Genomic DNA, 19118 nt, shown 5'->3' on the forward strand with positions numbered 1-19118 from the left:
CTTTTGGAATTTTTACTCCAATCTGCTGCTAATGAAAATAATTTAAAAACAGCAACTCTTTGCTGTTTGTGAGCTTATTTCAGTCCAGGTACATGGATTTTTTTCTTATTTAGTTCTCCTAAAAAATCGGTATTATCTTCCTTTTACAGATAAAAAATTAAGATTTTCTTCGGGTTAAGAAATTGAAATTTTCTTGAGGGAAGGAGAGAATGGAGAATTATTGCTTAATGGTTACAGAGATTGTTTGCAGTGATGAAAAAGTTTTGGAAATAGATAGTGATGATGGTTGCACAACATTGTTAATGTAATTATTAATGCCACTGGGTTGTACACAAATATGGTTAAAATAGCAAATTTTAAGTTATATTTTATCACAAAAAGAAATTGAAGAAATTTGTTAGGTCTACTAACAAGGTACAGTCTCTCACCATCTGAACCCACAATCTTTTTTTTTTTTTTTACAGCCTTACTGAGATACAATTGTCATAACATGATGTAAATTGAAGGTGTATATGATTTGATATATGTATGTATTGTACAATGATTACAATAAGCTTAGTTAACACATTCATCACCTCACATACATTTTTTGGAGTGTGTATAGTGAGAACATTTAATACCTACTCTCTTAGCAACTTTCTAGTATACGACAGTGTTAACTATAGCCATCATGCTGCACATTGCATCCCTAGAACTTGTTTATCTTACAAATGGAAGTTTGTACCCTTTGACCAACATCTCCCCATCTTCCCCACTCACCAGCCCCTGGCAATCACCAATCTACAGTTTCTATGAACCCATACTCTTAACATGATTGCTATTTGCATGTTGACAGTGTTTTGTAACCCAATAAAATAATGATGAAAATTTCAGATAACTGGCAGAGGCCCAGACTTTATCACATTATAGTCACTCAGAGATCTTACTCTTTTATCTGGTCCTGTTTTAGTTGCTTCTGAAAAGATAAGTCCATAATTAATTTTGATACATCTATAATTTAAATTTCCTAGTTTAAAATTTTGATCAAGTTAAAATCTACTGTGCCAGGAAGAAGTAGACCTCAATGATGTAAATTGGTTGTTATTTTGGGCTTTAGTACTACCTCATTTGACGCTCCATGGGTACAGGGTTTTAAATATACTGTGCTTTACAGTATCAATAGATTAAGCCACTATCTATAGTTTAGCTGATCCTATTCCTAAAGCCCCTTAGGCCTATTTTTGCTCAAGAATCACTCAAGAGTTCTTAGGGTCAGGTCAGATTTTAATGTGACAGAATGAGATCCAGTGATTAAGGCAATTTTTAAAAAATATTTATTTACCTATTATTTATTTGGTTGCACTGGGTCTTATTTGTGGCACTCAGGCTCCTTAGTTGCAGCATGTGAACTTTTTTTTTTTTTTTACATCTTTATTGGAGTATAATTGCTTTACAATGGTGTGTTAGTTTCTGCTTTATAACTAAGTGAATCAGTTATACATATACATATGTTCCCATATCTCTATGTGAACTCTTAATTGCAGCATGCACGTGGGATCTAGTTCCCTGACCTGGGATCGAACCTGGGTCCCCTCCTGCATTGGGAGTGCGGAGTCCTATCCACTGTGCTACCAGGGAAGTCCCAAGGCAATTTTTAAGCTTGATGGTCTCAGAGGTTGGATTAGACTAGGTCTTGGAGATAACAGGCACAGTCATACTATAAGATTGTTGCACAGGCCTATAGTTTGTTTTCTTAAAATTAGATGGCATGAAAATTACCCTTTAAGTAATCTCTTCATGTTTCTATAACATCAAGGAATGTGAAGATTAGCTGAACCAAAAGAAATACTCTCTGAACGTGGGAGACTGAAGATTACCAGTTACTGTAAAAGCCAAAGTTGTTCTGAAAATAGGAAGATTGAACTGTATTGTCATCCTGGGTACAAATGAAAGCTAAACAGACTTTTCACTTAAAGAACATCTTTATTTAATCTTTAATATACAATATTACCTTTAATTTATAAAAATTACATATGGAGGACATAACTGGAAATCAGTTCAGGAGCGGCCAGTGGGTACCGATTTAGGAGGTTATACTTGCCCCTCTTATTAGTTTAGGGAAAAATTATACCACTGAATTTGAGACCAGTAAGACTGAGGAATGGCATTTCAACTTCCAAATCCAGTATTAAAATTGGGGATGCTTTATTCAGTTAATCCAAACAAAAACTAATTTCTAAGTTTTCTAAAAAATAACTTTTCCCAAGAAGAGCTGAGCTTATCTCCATGGAGTTTTCTGGTATGCAATTTGCAGAATTCTGTAGCATCCAAATTGTTTAAAATCCTCTGCACATTAACATGTATGTATGTGGGTGTGTTTGTGTACTCACACTTAACGTTCACCCTGAGCTGAAGCCATCTGTATAGTATGCTGGACCTAGAAAGGTAGCTCATTTATAACATGTGCTCCCCTATCACTCTCAGTACAGGCTTCCCCTCCTCTAGAATTTCCAAATACAGTGAAATATTTGATAAACTTCTTCGTGAAAAAGCTATTCTCAGGATGACTGGTGCATTGCAACGTACATACTAGCAATATGGTGTCGTGTAATTTCATGAGTTCTACTGTGCTCAAAGTTTAAAATGGATTAGTTGTTAAACAGTTAAAAGGCTAAGGCTGAGGATGCCTTAATTTAAATATGATGCACACTGACATTCTGAAATAATGCTATTGACTTGAAAAGAATTTGAGGCGAGTGCAAGAGGAGGAAGGGGAACTCTTCTTTTGGATCCATCTTTTCTCTGCACTCCTCAGATTTAGGCTGTTGTAGAGGTAATAAGGGCAGTACCTTTCTGCACTCTAAAAAATAGTGGTTGCCAAATGGCAACTGAGGCACATAACCCATTTCTCCTGTTGCTTAAAATTTTTCCAAGAGATTGGTTTCTTTAGCACAAAGGTCAGAAATTCTATCATATTCTTGTCATAGGACTCTACGAGTATTCAAGTGGAGGAATTTTTGCAGCTCCAGCAATCCAGAGTCGTTGGTCCAAAGATCAATGAGCAGGCAGAACTTGGAGCAAATATACTATTTTGACACCACAGAGACCCTTCCTTTTACACAGAGACTCTGAAATTGTGGCATTAAATGACAAGGCAAGGATAAGGACTGATAGCATACCCCATGAACAAAAAAATGCCTCTTTCAAGATAGTTGTACCATATTGAAACCTGAACAGACTCCAGTAGAGTATAGCTGTTTTCAAGACAACAAAATATATAGCTTTAGGTTACACAAATACATACAATCATACATACACACATCTTTTTTTTGCTCTAAAAATGAATTATGTACTCAAAACACAGATAAAAGATGCAGGTCAAAGATTATAGGGTCTTATACAAATTTAAATTGGGATCAAGGGTTAACAACTATGATCCAGAGGCCAAATCTAGCCCTCCATGTTTTTGTAAATAAAGTTTTATTGGAACACAGCCACACCCCTTCCTTTATATATTGTCTATACTTGTTTTCACAGTTCAACAGCAGAACTGAGTAGTAAAGATAGAGACCGCATGGCTCACAAAGCCTAAAATATTTATCATCTAGCCCTCTGGAGGAAGCTTGCTGATCCATTATAGACCACAAAGAGTGTGATCTGAATGAGCTGAAGGAACAAAAAATCATCTTCACCAATGTTCCTGAACCAAGTAAGTGCATTAAAATATCTCCAGATCATATTTGGTTCCTCAAATATTCTGCTTAGAATTTGTGCAGCCAAAAACACGTTAACAACCGTGTTTGTTAATTAGCAGACAGAGACAGTATTAAAAATCTCTGTGTACAACTGTATTTAGGTATGTATCTACGTAAAGAGTGGATAAGATATGAGCTAGCCAATTTGAGGGTAAGGAAACCTAAAGAAAAATAAGAACTCAAGATACCATTACTAGGAACTGTTATTAGCAACTCAGAAATATTTCAGTATATTTTTCTTTATATGTAACAGCATGGGACCATTACTAGGAACCATAGCAGAGCATGAACAATTCACAACTGCAAATTTTACCCATGAATTATGTGACAAAATTTTTGAATATAAAATAATCAGCATTTCTATAAAACATTAACTTTTAATTATGTAATTAAAGTGATAATAGCAAAATAAGAATGTTTTTATTTCTAAAGTAGATATTTTAGTTAAAGTTGCATCAGAAATCAAGTATTTCTTTGACATTTTCCAAGAGACTTATTAACTACAATTATAGCTGTTAGTATTATATAGTAATACATTGTTTAAAATATATTATAAACCATTTCTTTCCTTATTTAATTTAAATGAAATACAAAATTAAGGATTTTGTAACATGAATCATACTGGAAAACACTTAAAATGGTATGAACAACTCTTATACAGAAAATGCCACTGGAATCACAAAAAGTTCTAATACTTGAAAGTAGCTAGCACAACGCTTGGCACATATTAGGTACCCTGTGTTTATTCACTCACCCTCTCATTCACTCACTCATTCATTCAAAGAAATCCAGGCCTAAGGAGAAACTCCATGATGAGAATGGCGAGCACAACCTTTTAGCAACAAATTTGTAGTTTTGACAAAGACTTTGGCAATGGAGAATGGAGATGAGAAGTTAATGATCAAATTTTAAACTGCTTGGTTAAAATCTACCAAGTGAAGCCCTGGGTTGTCCTAGAGGACATCATAGAGAATCAGGGTCAATATTCCACAGACGGAATATATTCCTTCAATATCCAGGTTTTGCTTTTACATATAAACATCTGCTCAAAGACAAGAATAAGTTGGTGTCAGAGAGACATAAAAGAGCATATCTGTGCAACCCATGAGAAAGTAAGAACCCCGTGACTGGGTACTTACTTTTCTGCACCAAGACTTCTTTTTGATTGGGACCACATTCTCTTGGTTTTAACAACTTTATACTGGTTTGAACCAAAAAGTATGATCCTAAAATTCTAGAAGAAAAATAAATATAGAAGGTAGAGGGGGTGTTCAGCATCTCTATTCTTTTTTCTTATATACCAAATGATCTATCTACTCTGCACATCTGTGCCAAAGGCACGAAGTAATGTGTCTGCTTTTGAGGAGGCACCTGGAAAGGAGCAGTTCTGGGCTCTCTGCAGAAGGTCTTATAAATGTAATGAGTATTTAACCTGAGTAATAAGGTCTACAAAATGCAAAGGACTGTAAAGGACAGAACAAAGTAAAGTATGTTCTTGGAAACTAGCAGAATATGGGATACTATGGAATAAGGATGGATCTTGGAGAAAATAATTTTTTTAATCTATAACAAAAATAAAACATGACACTGGCAGGTCATATGTAGCTGACTTAAATTTAATTGCCTTTGGTATTCAGAGAAGAAAAAACAACAAAAAAAGGAAGCACACTCGTAAGCGCTAGTCTTCTCACAAGGAAGGTAAGGAGATGATGAAGAAGACTCTTCCTTTGTCTCCCTCAAGCTTTTTGCTTGTACCAGAACTGGCCATGCCTGTACACTTCTCTGCCTTCTCCCGAGCTCCAGTCATCCGAGAAACACAAACAGAGCACTTGGGGCGGGGGTTCTGTCTTTTCATTCCTTGAGAAGTTCTTGGGGAACCAAGAAGGCCCCTTTACTCAGCATTCTTCTAAACGAAGTGAGGGAGGGTTCACTGCCATCTCTACAGCTGTTCTGGGTCTTTTGCCAAGTCAAGTTTTTCATTCTTTTTAGTGACCCTTAAGTGGGCTTCTGCTGTTTTCAGGAGGAAAGCTAACATGTTTTGAGAACCAAATACTTTCCCTTTTCTCTTCTAAAGTTAGTCATCTACACTTTTCATTTAAAAATTTTAATTTTTCAACTAGTAAAAGGTATTATAGTCTCAAAATATGTATAAAATTTAACTCTCCTGAAGATTTAAATAATGCAACTGGCTCTACATCCTTACTTTCTATGTATACTGAAAATCTTGAGGTGGTTATCATTTATGGATCATTTGCTGAACTGTGAGGACTGCTTGACTATGTGTGATATAAGATGATCACCCTTAAAACATATTTAATCATATTAATTTATTAAATCTTTTTCCAATTTAAATCTACCACATGCTAATGAAAGAGTAAACAAAATAAGAAAATAAGCCTTCAGAACTCTAAGGTGGGCTTCCTGCACACTGTTTCATGAAATCTTCAAATTCAGAGTAAATACTAGACTAATACTACTACTCCCAACTATTACTGTCAATGGAAGCTGTCCGTATTAAAGGTAAGGAAGAAAAAGTGTCTTGCACTGCGACATAAATTCAAGGGACAGAAAATTTATTAAGTCAGATATTTATCTTACAGTTCTTGATAAAATTTAAGTTCTTCCCCTCCCAATATAGAGAAATCGTAATTTCTTTAAAAAGAAATATCATTGCAAAATCTACTGATGGTAAGAGAAAGCCCCTTAGATATATCCCATGTTTAGTGTAATATAATTAATTATACCACATTTAATCACTAAAAATTATTTTGAAGCTATTCTGATTAATTCTTTGAATTTCTGTAAATACCCTTGGAGAAAAAAAAGTTGAATTTATTTTTTACATAAAATATTTGTGAAAAGCTCCCTCGTCTAATGGGATAATAAAGGATCCCCTGTCCCAAAAATAGTTAAGGAAGTTTCACTATATTTTGTTTTTGATTTAGTAAATTGTAAAAGTAATTTGCCTCCTCAAGGTAAATTCAGAGCTGCACGACAGTACAGTGAATTTTGCCAAGCCCCATAAAGAGAGTTGTAAATGGAGGGATTCTACTAAGTTTGTAATGAGGTTAAAGTAGATAAAATTTACTTGGTAGATTTGCTGCTTTGGAAAAATAATCTCCTACCAACAAAACCAAGGCTTTCTCTTAGGACAGGTTTCAAGGCAACAAACTGCGGCATTGTCCCCACTTTTTGTCATGCTACCAACACTAGACTGAACAACATGCACAAAATCCCAAACCCAGGTTCGTAAGTAGTGGTTATGATAAATAGCAGTTTCAATGATTCTATATGGAGACAAAGACTTGAAGAGTATTCTTTGTGAGATCATGCCTCCAGAGAAAAGAAATTTAACCAAGGAATTTCAATGGAATAGATAGACTGAGATTTGAAATGGCTGCCAGTCTGGTCATCTAATACGAAACTTGAAAATTCGGACAGGGATAGTATTCTGTTTCCTTTTTGAGTCTTCTTGCTGCTGATGCAGTTACACCGTTCTTTTGTTCTTATTTATTTTAATTCATTCCGTTATTAAAAATGGAGAAAAAAGGGATAAACAATGTGTAAATATTTTGACTTGAGAGCTGCTCCACTTTGGGAGGAAACAAATATATAATTGGTTCCAAAGGCCATCTCCAACTCCTGCAAGGTGCTCCACATTCTTGGCTTATTCTCAGGAAATCTAGCCTCCAGATTCCAGGACTCTAAAAGCAATAAGCAGTAACAGGCATAATTTCTCAAGTGACCATCTTGTTAAGAATCAAAGCACATCAGGTCTCTGTCCTACACACACCAGAATATGTTTTGGTCAGGTATAAAATGGAATCATTTCAAAGTTGAAACATCTACAAGTTGAAAAGTCTTGCAGGGAAGAGTCACGTTTCACCCTGCCATGTTGACTTAAGAGGTCCAGGTTTTCAAAAGGCCCCTCTCCAGACTAATTTCTGTAGTGGTCCATGTAAACAAAACACAGGTGAGAATGGTCTTTCTGCAGCTGCTTTCATCGAACAGCAGGGTTTCTTGAAAGTGTGGTGTTGGCTAAATGTAACACAGGCAGAGGGTGAGCCTCTGTATTAAATACCCAGTGGTCTAAAGGTAAAAGGTCATCACTGGAGAACAGAAGATACAAGTATCTGAAAATAAAAGGGGAAAATGAGTTTCAATTAGAATTCAACAAGAAGATCAAGTGATCTCAGTTATAATGGCAGAGGACACCCATGACCTATTTTGAGCAGGTTTGATGAAAAATACACCAGAAAATGAACCTCATCCATTCAAATGATTAGAAGCACAAAATATTCCAGAAGAGTGCATAAGAAAATCCAGTAAGATGAACAACTAGACCTCTGAAATAAGGCAGTTAAAAAGCAAATCCCATATACCTGCCTGAAACATATAAAACAACAAACTGTAAAATGGCATAAAACAAACCAATTCACAATTTTTTAGAGACCTTCTTTTAAAACTCAGATATAATATCAATCATATGTTTTGGCAGCTTGGAGACCTCATAGTATAACTAGAAATTAATTAATCTATATTTATTAAGAAACACAGAAGGAACAAGTAAAGCACATTATTTGGACACAGCAAGGACTTTCACATACTCCTAATACATTAGTTTTTGCAGTTCTTAGAGCAGGTACTGCAAATTTAAATAAAGGTTTCAGAAACATTATGGATTTACAGGAGGTTTAATAATTAGTCTCTCTTAATAGGTAATAGCATTGTTTTTTCGGGGATATTTTGGCTGCATTGGGTCTTCGTTGCTGTGCGTGGGCTTTCTCTGGTTGTGGCGAGTGGGGGCTGCTCTTTGTTGCAGTATGTGGGCTTCTCATTGCAGTGGCTTCTCTTTTTGTGGAGCACGGGCTCTAGGTGTGCAGGCTTCAGTAGTTGCAGCACGTGTGCTCAGTAGTTGCAGCGCATGGGCTCTAGGGCATGCGGGCTCCAGTTGTTGTGGCTTGCGGGCTCTAGAGCGCAGGCTCAGTTGCTCTGTGGCATACGGGATCTCCCCGGGCCAGGGCCCAAACCCATGTCCCCCACATTGGCAGGCAAATTCTTAACCACTGCACCACCAGAGAAGTCCAATAGGTAATAGCATTGTTTATATGAAGGCATATGTTTATACCTTTCCATAAACACTGCAGGCCACAGTGGTAACTTGGAAATTAAAAATGATAGTTTACAAAATGATTCTTACCACTATAGGTAAGAATATTATATACTATAATTGGGCAAATTCTAGTCTGAATTCTATTAGGGGGTCATCAAAGTAAGCTTAAAGAAACAGCTATACAGAGTCAGGAAATCTGGGTTCTAACTCTTGATCTTAGCAATCGCTGGGCCTTACTAGGCTTTGGTGAAGAATCCCTTTACAATATTCTAGCTAAACTTACTTTAAAAATAGGCACATTAATATCTTTTCTGCTTACTGTTATAGTTCTGGATGACAGAGTAAAAACACAGCACTGGGGTAAAGGAGGGTTGCTTATCAACTTTATAACTGATAAAGCTAGAATGGAGAGTGACAGTGCTTCTAATTTCACTTTGATCCTAGACCTTGAGATCTGCTTGACTGATTTACTCACCAGGTTACAGGCAGAGAAGGTAGAACTGAAAAAAGACTTGGATGGACATAGCAAGAGACTCTGCTGGGTCAGCTTACTGAATGGAGATCAGAAGCACAAGCCCTTTGTGTTCTGGGCACAAGTATGTCCAGGAGAGCTATGTTCTGTGCAGTTCCATGTCTCTTGGTTAAATGTGGGCAAATGTATCAGGCTCATTCTAATCTTCTCACTACTTGGGAGAGGAGTAAGTGAAGGAATAGAGAGAAAATGCAGTTTCCTGCAAAATGATTCCTTTCCATTGGGGATGCTATAGAAGTACCTCACATAAACACACAAGTTATAAAAATCAATAAGATAGTGATTGTGGAAGTTTTAGATAACAGAAAGTGCTATTATTATTTTTAAACAATCATTTAAAAAATAATCTTAATACTACTGTAGTGGGTTGAACAGTCTCCATGCCCCCCAATTCATGTCCATCTGGAGCCTCAGAATGTGTCTTTATTTGGAAGTAGGGTCTTTGGGGATATAATTAGTCAAGGATCTCAAGAGGAAATCATCCTGGGTTTAGGATGGGCCCTAAATCCAATGACTTCTACCTTTACAAGAGAAAGGAGAGAGAGATCTGGACCCAGAGACATATAGGGACGAAAGTCATGTGAAGGCAGAGGCGAAGACTGAAGTTAAGCTCCCATCACCCAAGGAACACCTTCAGAAGAAAATGATTTCAGACTTCTGGCCTCCAGAGATGTGAGAGAATAGAATTTCTGTAATGCCACCAAGTTTGTGGTAATTTGTTATGGCAGCCCTAGGAAACTAATACAACTTCCATGTCTACTCTCCTTAGGACACCTCTGGACCTTAAGTAGGGGTTTGGAATAAGACTAACTACTTCTTGGAAAGTCAAATAATCCCTAGGGAGCAGAGGCTAGACTATAGATATACAGATATATTTAAAATTTATAACAAATGTTTAAAAGTACAGTAATATAGCTAAACAATTCATGTCAAGGACATGGTACACTACTACTGACTTAAATTTAAGATTTTTAACTTGGATTTTAAAAATAGAACAATTGGAGAAGTGTGATCTTTGCTGCAAAAGTTGAGGAAAGTCTAATCTAAATTAGCTATCAGACTACTAGATGTTTTTTCCTCTAATAAGGATTTTTTTTTTTAGTGTTTTGTTTTGTTTTTGCGGTACACGGGCCTCTCACTGCTGTGGCCTCTCCCGCTGCGGAGCACAGGCTCCGGATGCGCAGGCTCAGCAGCCATGGCTCACAGGCCCAGCCTTTCTGCGGCATGTGGGATCTTCCCGGACCGGGGTACGAACCTGCGTCCCCTGCATCGGCAGGCGGACTCTCAACCACTGCGCCACTAGGGAAGCCCTAATAAGGATTTTTTAAAACTATAGTTCAAAGTTAGAGATAATAGATGACAAATGGCATTGACAAAGGCCTGTAAGTATATAAAAAGGTGCTATTTAGTACTTCAGTTTTACTGGATGTCTTGCTGACGTTTTAGAGCTATTTTTAAATGCTGCTTACACACATCTCTTTTATCTTTCTCTTATCTACAAAGACAAGACATTCAGAGGAGGTGATGGTGCCAGAAGTCATCTCAACATAAGTGTTGGCGGTAACCACCAAATAGGAAAGTTTTACAGAAAGAACAGTCAACAAAATCTGAGGAGAAACATTTAAGTATCTATGGAGAAATGGTAAGGCTAAAAGAACCAACTACCAAGCTAATATGTTCTTTATTTAATCCTTTATGTTTACCAAATGAGACTTGTCTATTCTTTTTCACAACTAGCAGTGGCAGTGTCCAGGGTACTACAGATAGATGTTACAATGCTAAAGGCTTGCATTAGGGACTACTACAAGTAACTCATAATAAAACCTCAGATTGCCTGAAAAATAATTTACTTAAACCTTCCATTTCATTTATACTCCTAATGTTTAAATGATGTCTTAGAATAGACTGGTTAGAAATCAAATTAAAGACACTCAGTGGAAATTATGTTCTAAAAGATGATACATTAAAATATACAATTATTAACCTCTCCAAAAGATCTGCCCCTCTCTGCCTTTCCCCACATCTTTTCTCAAATCTTAAAAGTTGTTTTTTGGTGGGGAAGAAAAAATATTGAAACAAATGTGGGTGTATTGTGGATTCAAATGCATTTTTTAAAAGATAAACTGAAGGAGGCAGAACATTTCTGGTATGCTTCAATGGTTTAGGCTTTGTCGTGAAACATAAGGGGGCTGGGGAAAATTCATCTTCCTCTGCCTTTATGGGTCAAATAATTTAGGATGACTTTCCTATAGGATAGAGGATACCTATACTATCAATACATAAACAGTTGGGGTTATCTCACATAACAAAAAGCCCAGAGGTAGATGGTAACAAAGGTTGGTTAATTCAGCAGTAAAACATTGTCAGATCTCTGGGTTTTTAAAGATTAATGAAAAAATATTAAATTTTTCCTGGTGCCAAAAGACCTTATCCCTTTTTCCCTATTCTTAGGTCACTGCCTTGAGTCCCTTTGATATGTATGTAAAATCTTTTTAAAAGCTTCGTAAACCTCTTGCCAGCTTTACAATCCAGGAATGTTTTTCTTAAAAGGCCTGGGAGCCATGACTTTGAAATATAAACATCAAGGAAAATAGCACCCCAATCTCTCTGTCACTGTGGGAGGTTAGCTTAGGTACCTTTCTCCAAGCTCTGATTACCCCTTTGTCATAAATACAGAAGTATTACTTTTCCACTGGATAAAGGCAATTAACACAGATGGCCACCCCAATCACCATGTGAATTTAGAAGGTACTATGTATAGCAAATGGTGTTGTCAAGAAAGTACCCCTGATCCCTAAACTAAGTGGGGGTTAATTTGAGTACAGTATCCCTGAGTCCTCTGTATTCCTAGTTCCTCCACATCCATGGATTCAACCAACCTCGGACTGCGTACTACTGTAGTACTGGATTGGCCAAAAAGGTTGTTCAGATTTTTCCATAATATGGCTCTAGGAGCGCTTAGTTGTCTAACTTCATTCAAAACAATTTTGTTAGATCGTATTGTGACAGCTGTCATATCAGCATGCATTTAAAAAAAAACATCAAAATTGGTGAATATTGTGTAGCCATTTTTATATTGAAGATTGAAGAAAAAAGCAACATTTTCGGCATATGCTTTATCATTTCAAGAAAGGTAAAAACGCAACTGAAATGCAGAAAAAGATTTGTGCAGTGTATGGAGAAGGTGCTGTGACTGATCAAACATGTCAAAAACGGTTTGTGAAGTTTCATGTTGGAGATTTCTTGTTGGATGATGCTCCATGGTTGGGTAGACCAGTTGAAGTTGATAGCGATCAAATCGAGACATTAATTGAGATATAACAATCAACGTTATATACCACGCAGAAGATAGCCAACATACTCAAAATAGCCAAATCAAGTGTTGAAAATCATTTACACCAGCTTCGTTATGTTAATCACTTTGACGTCTGGGTTCCACATAAGTTAAGCAAAAAAAAACTTCTTGACCACATTTCCACATTCGATTCTCTACTTAAACATCATGAAAATGTTCCGTTTTTAAAACAAACTGTGATGAGCAATGAAAAGTGGATAGTGTACAATAATGTGGAATGGAAGAGATCGTGGGACAAGCGAAATGAACCACCACCAACCACACCAAAGGCCAGCCTTCATCCAAAGAAGGTGATGTTGTGTATATGGTGGGATTGGAAGGGAGCTCTATTATGAGCTCCTTCGGAAAACCAAACGATTAATTCCAACAAGTACTGCTCCCAATTTGACCAACTGAAAGCAGCACTTGATGAAAAGCATCTGGAATTAGTCAACAGAAAATGCATAATCTTCCATCATGATAACCCAAGACTGCATATTTCTTTGATGACCAGGCAAAAACTGTTACAGCTTGGCTGGGAAGTTCTGATTCATCCGTCATATTCACCAGACATTGCACCTTCCAATGTCCATTTATTTTGGTCTTTACAAATTCTCTTAATGAAAAAATTTTCCATTCCCTGGAAGACTGTAAAAGGCACCTGGAATAGTTCTTTGCTCAAAAAAAGATAAAAAGTTTTGGAAAGATGGAATTATGAAGCTGCCTGGAAAATGGCACAAGGTAGTGGAACAAAACAGTGAATACGTTGTTCAATAAAGTTCTTGGTGAAAATGAAAACTGTCTTTTATTTTTACTTAAAAACCGAAGGAACTTTTTGGCCAGCCCAATATTTACTATTGATAAATATCCACGTATAAGTGAACTCATGCAGTTCAAACCTGTGTTGCTCAAGAGTCAACTGTAGGGCTTCCCTAGTGGCACAGTGGTTAAGAATCCACCTGCCAATGCAGGGGACACGGGTTCGAGCCCTGGTCTGGGAAGATCCCACATGCTGCAGAACAACTAAGCCCGTGTGCCACAACTACTGAGCCTGTTCTTTAGAGCCCGTGAGCCATAACTACCGAAGCCTATGCGCCTAGAGCCCATGCTCCGCAACAAGCCATCACAATGAGTAGCCCACGCACTGCAGTGAAGAGTAGCCCCTGTTTGCCGCAACTAGAGAAAGCCCGCATGCAGCAACAAAGACCCAACACAGCCAAAAATAAATAAATAAAAAATAAAGAAAGAAAAGAAAACAAAAAGGGTCAACTGTACTTTTACAGAAGGATAAATTATCATTTATCTTCAGAACATGTATGTAACTGATATATCTACCTGGTTATATAGAAAGGTAAGATTTCTTTCTGTCTTTGCAATCTGCCTGTGATGGAAACTGTAGTCTGGTTTAATGCTTATTCAACAATAAAAATGTTTTCTTTCTCTGCTACATTTGTAAAGGCAGGAGACTTTGTTTCTAATTTTTTCCCCAGTAATCAGAATCTCCATGATTTTCTTGACTTTCTCCTCAGAATTATAAGATGCTCCAAGCATTGTATCTCCACACAAAAAGTCCAAACTCCAGAAATTAAAGAGACATCTTCAGGTGTGGGTAAATTCTGACATTCTAATAGGTGTGTAGTGGTATTGCATTGTAGCTTTAATTTATGCTAATGATGTTGAGCACTTTTTCATGAGCTTATTTGTCATCCTTCCCTCTTCTTTGAAGATATAAGTGACGTGTCTGTTAACTCTTTTGCCTGGTTTTAAACTGGTTGTATATTATCTTATTCTTGAGTTTTGAGTATTATATAACCTAGAAACAAGTCCTTTACCAGATATATACTTTGCAAAGATTCCAGTCTGTGACTTGACTTTTCATCATTTTACTTCATTTCCTTTCAAATGTTTCTCAAAGAGCTTATGTTTTTATATTTTTTAATGTTTATTTATTTTCTTATTAGTCATCAATTTTATACACATCAGTGTATACATGTTGATCCCAATCTCCCAATTCATCACACCACCAACACCCCCCACCGCTTTCCCCCCTTGATGTCCATACGTTTGTTCCAAAGAGCTTATGTTTTTAAATTTTAGACCAATTGATCAATTTGTTCTTTTATGGGTTATGCTTGGTATAATATCTAAGAAATTTTTGCCTAGCCAAAGGTCACAAAGATTTTCTCCTATGTTTTCTATTAAAAGTTGTATATTTTTAGGTTTTAAATTTAGGTCTATAATCCATTTTGAGTTGATTTTTGTATATGCATACAGAAATCCAATTATTCTAGCACCTTTTGTTGAAAAGCCTATCTTTTCTCATTGCATTGCATTGCATCTCTCTGTACCTTTGTCAAAAATCAATTCCCCCCCATTTTTTCATATATTTGGCTATCAATTATTATTATCTATTACACCAATACCACAGTGTTTTGATTATGATAGCTTTATAATGAGTCTTGAAATCATGTAGTATTAGGCTTTCAACTTTGTTCTTTTTCAAACTTGGTCATTCCAGGTTCTTAGCATTCTCATATGAAATTTAGAAAGAGCTTATTAATTTCTACCCAAAAAAGCCTCCAGGGATTTTGACCGGGATTGCGTAACTATAGAACAATTGAGGGAGAATTAACAATACTGAATTCTCAGAACCATAAATAAAGTGAGTCTCTCCATTTATTTAGGTCTTTAATTTCTCTCAGCAATGATTTTTAGTTTTCAGTGTACAGGTCTTTTATGTGTTTTGGCAAGATTTATCCCTAAATATTTCAATATTTATAAGTGGCAATTTTTTCAGTTTCAATTTCTGATTGTCCACTGCTAGTATATACAATTGACTCTAATATATTAATCTTCTATCTGTAACCCTGCTAAATTCACTTATTAGTTCTAGTAACTAATTTTTGAGAAACTCCATAGGATTTTCATAGAGAACAATTATCCTCTACAAAAAAAAAAAAAAGGTAGCTTACTTCTTTCTTTCTAATCTGGATGTCTTTTATTTCTTTTTCTTGTATGGCTGCACTGGAGAACCTCCAATACAAGGCTAAATAGAAGTGAAGCGAACAGACATCCGTGTCTTGTTTCTGACCTTAGAGGAACTTAGGAGGATTTTAGTTTTTCAGTGTGATGCTAGATATATGTTCTTCATATATGCCCTTTTTCAGGTTAAGGAAGTTCCTTTCTGTTTTTTGTTTGCTATGAGTTTTACCAGGAATGGATGTTGGATTTTGTCAAATGATTTTTCTGTCTATTGAGGTGATCATATGGTTTTTCTTTAACAGTTCACTGATTGATTTTTCCAATGTTAAATCAAGCCTCCATACATGGAATAAACCCATTTGGGTCATGATGTATTAACTAATATGCTGTAGATCTGATTTGAAAAAAACTTGTTTAGCTATTTTATAGTTATGTTCAGAGGGATATTAGTCTTGTTTCCAATGAGAACTCTGATGTCATTCTTATATTTGCTCCTTTTTGGCTAACTTGTGTTTTCCCTCTGGTTGCTTTTAAGATTTTTTTCTTTATCACTATCTTTGAGCAATTTGAGTACAACGTGCCTTGGGGGAAGTATTCTTCATGTTTCTTGTCCTTGAAGTTTATTCAGCTTCTTGGATCTGTGAGTATGGTGTTTACATCAAGCTTGGAAAGAGTGTGGCCAATTTTTTTTTCATCCATATTTCTGTCCTCTCCTTCAGAGACTCCAATTTCATATATTTTAAGCTACGTGCAGTTGTTACACAGTTCACTGATGCTCTTTTCATTTTTATAAGATTCTTTTTCTTGTTTCATTTGGATTTCTATTGCTATATCTTCTAGTTCAGTAATCTTTTCTTCTGCAATGTCTAATCTGCTATTAATCCTATTTGGTATATTTATTTTCCAATTCAGACACTGCAGTTTTCATTTCTAGAAGTTTTATTTGGGTTTTTATATCTTCCATGTCTCTACTTAACGTTTTGAATGTATAGAATATAGTTATAATAACTGTTTTAATGTTGTCTGCTAATTCTAACGTCTGTGAGTTCAAAGTTAGTTTCAATTGATTATTTTCATGATAGGTCATGTTCTCCTGCTTCTTTGCATACACGATATCTTTGAGTGGATGCCAGACATTATGAATTTTACCTTGTTGGTTGCTAGATATTTTTGTAGATTATCCACCTCTACTGAGGCAGGACTTTCCTGAGTACTCTACTTGGTGCACAATAAATTAGGAGTTTTTCCAGTCAGGCTACTGAAACCAGACACTATTCCTGGTCCTATGTGATTACCATAAACTGTTCCCTTTAATCCCTCACAGATGAGTCCTTCCCTCAATTCAGGTAGTTCCTTCATTCTGCTGAACACTCCAGGGGTTTTTCCTGGGATCCCAGTGCAGCTCTCTCCTCTCTAGTACTCTCCTGTGAACACTAGCTATCTTAGTTTCCTTGGAATCACAGCTCCATCTCCTCAAGGAATCTGTTGCACTCTGCCTCAGGTCCCCTTCCTGTGCAGTGGACTGGAAACTCCATCAAGATAGCAAGCTGGGGCAAACACAGGGTTCACCTGGCTTGTGTCCCATCTCTCAGAGATTACAGTCCTTCATTGCCTCTTGTCCAGTGTTCTGAAAACCATTGTTTCAAACACAGTGTATCTGTTTGTTTCAAGAGGAATGGTAAATATGATCCCTGGTATTCCAGCTTGGAGGAAGCAAAAGACCTACTCTTCCATTTTGAAATACTTTGTCAAATGATTTGCTGAACACTATGTAATTATGTTCATGGAATCTCTTACCCTTTATTATTAACCCGATCCAAAAAGATCATTAGAGTTTATCCACCAAGAACTTGTTCTTAGGAACCCTTTCTGGCTCTTCATGATCACTGATTCTTCTCTAAAGACTTCATACCATGACTTTCTAGAATTTTGTGAAAATGGACATTAAGTTCATCTATCTTTATTTTTCTCAATCCAACTCTTCCCTTCTTTAAAATTATATATCTATTCTGTTGTGTTTCTCTCCATCATTCCTGAAAGAACATTAATATTGATTACAAAATCACATTTGTTGTAGTATCTTGATGTGTAATTTCTTTGGATCCTTGCAATCATTTAAAATAACAAGTTACTTTTCTCCCTTTGGGGCTCTCTCAGTCATATTTGTTTTCCTTTCACTACATTCCAGGGTAAGCTATAGGGGTTACCCAGATGTTTTGGCATTTTATCTTACAATTCCCTTTGTAGCATGACATTGATTCTCTAGTTTTTTATTGTGGTAAAAACACGGATCGTAAAATTTACCATCTTAACCGTTTTAAAATTCAGTGGTGTTATGTATATTCACATTATTGTGAAACATATCTCCAAAACTTTTTCATCTTGCAAAACTGAAACTCTATACCCTGTAGACAACAACTTCCCTTTTTCTCCTCCCCCAGCCCCTGATAACCACCTTTTTTACTTTCTTTTTCTATGAATCTGATTATAGATACTTCATGTAAGTGGAATCATAACAGTATTTGTCTTTTTGTGACTGGCTTATTTCACTTCACATAATGTCCTCAATGTTCATCCATATTGTTGCTTCCCTGATTTTGATTCTAGAATCCTATCTCCCATTACTTCTACTGAATATTCTTTAGTCAGGATAATTTTCTTACTGTATTTTTAAAGAAAGGTAGCATTTATTTTCTCAAGCTGGATCCCTCTTTTCATGAAGTGACTTTCTGCTTTATATCACCTATTAACATCTTATGTATCACTTAGCATCATTTCAATCTTTTTTCATAACTACTCTAGCTCACACCAAAGTTCCTTTCTCTGAATTTCCAAAACATTTATATTCTATTTAGCACTGTATATATACTTTGTACTTTTATTGAGTTTGCCCATGACCAGAGGTAAGAGCTTTCTTAACTACACTGCAAGCTCATGAGTAGAGTATATGTTTCATACACTTTAATTCTCAAATAGCACAATTCTGAGATGAGAACAACTCCTTAATAAATACTTTTGACTTGACTTAGTCTATAAACCAAGCTTCAAGGCTAAGTGAGCAGAGAATAGCAGAGAACAGGAGAGTTAATGCTCTTTTCTCATCCAGCTGGAAAAATAGTCTTCTCATGGTAGAAAGTTAACTTTAGGATACAATTACAGATAAGATAAAAGATTTTAAAAAAAGATAAATGGAAGAGAATAGTGGCTTTGTTTTTTTGAGTCTTCCCTCTTGAACTACTTTTTCCTGTCTAAGAATCCTTACCCCAATAATCTATCTCATTGATTCTTCCTCTCTCACAAATGTACTACTTAGACACTTTTGATGACAAACTTGAATCATACTACTCTTGATGCTTTGTTGACAAAACCATTATCACAACTGTCTTTGAACCTACTTCAAAACCTTGTTCACTAGGGAATTAG

General features: G+C 36.1%; 1 protein-coding gene across 2 annotated transcripts in view; it reads right to left on the reverse strand.

Moving 5' to 3' along the window:
* The window catches only part of MAN1A2 (mannosidase alpha class 1A member 2), a 172203-nt gene that overhangs the window by 3376 nt on the left and 149709 nt on the right, over window positions 1-19118 (reverse strand). The window contains exon 13 of one of the 2 annotated variants that reach the window (XM_004263248.4): window positions 1943-7867. The exons of the other annotated variant lie outside the window; for it this stretch is intronic. Within the exon in view, the coding sequence (XP_004263296.1) occupies window positions 7735-7867 (133 nt within the window). The 3' untranslated portion in view covers window positions 1943-7734. Of the gene's footprint in view, window positions 1-1942; window positions 7868-19118 lie in introns of those variants that run through there. 2 annotated transcript variants of the gene reach the window in all.

The sequence above is a fragment of the Orcinus orca genome, chromosome 1, assembly GCF_937001465.1.
Source record: "Orcinus orca chromosome 1, mOrcOrc1.1, whole genome shotgun sequence".
In the NCBI taxonomy this organism is placed as follows: domain Eukaryota; kingdom Metazoa; phylum Chordata; class Mammalia; order Artiodactyla; family Delphinidae; genus Orcinus; species Orcinus orca.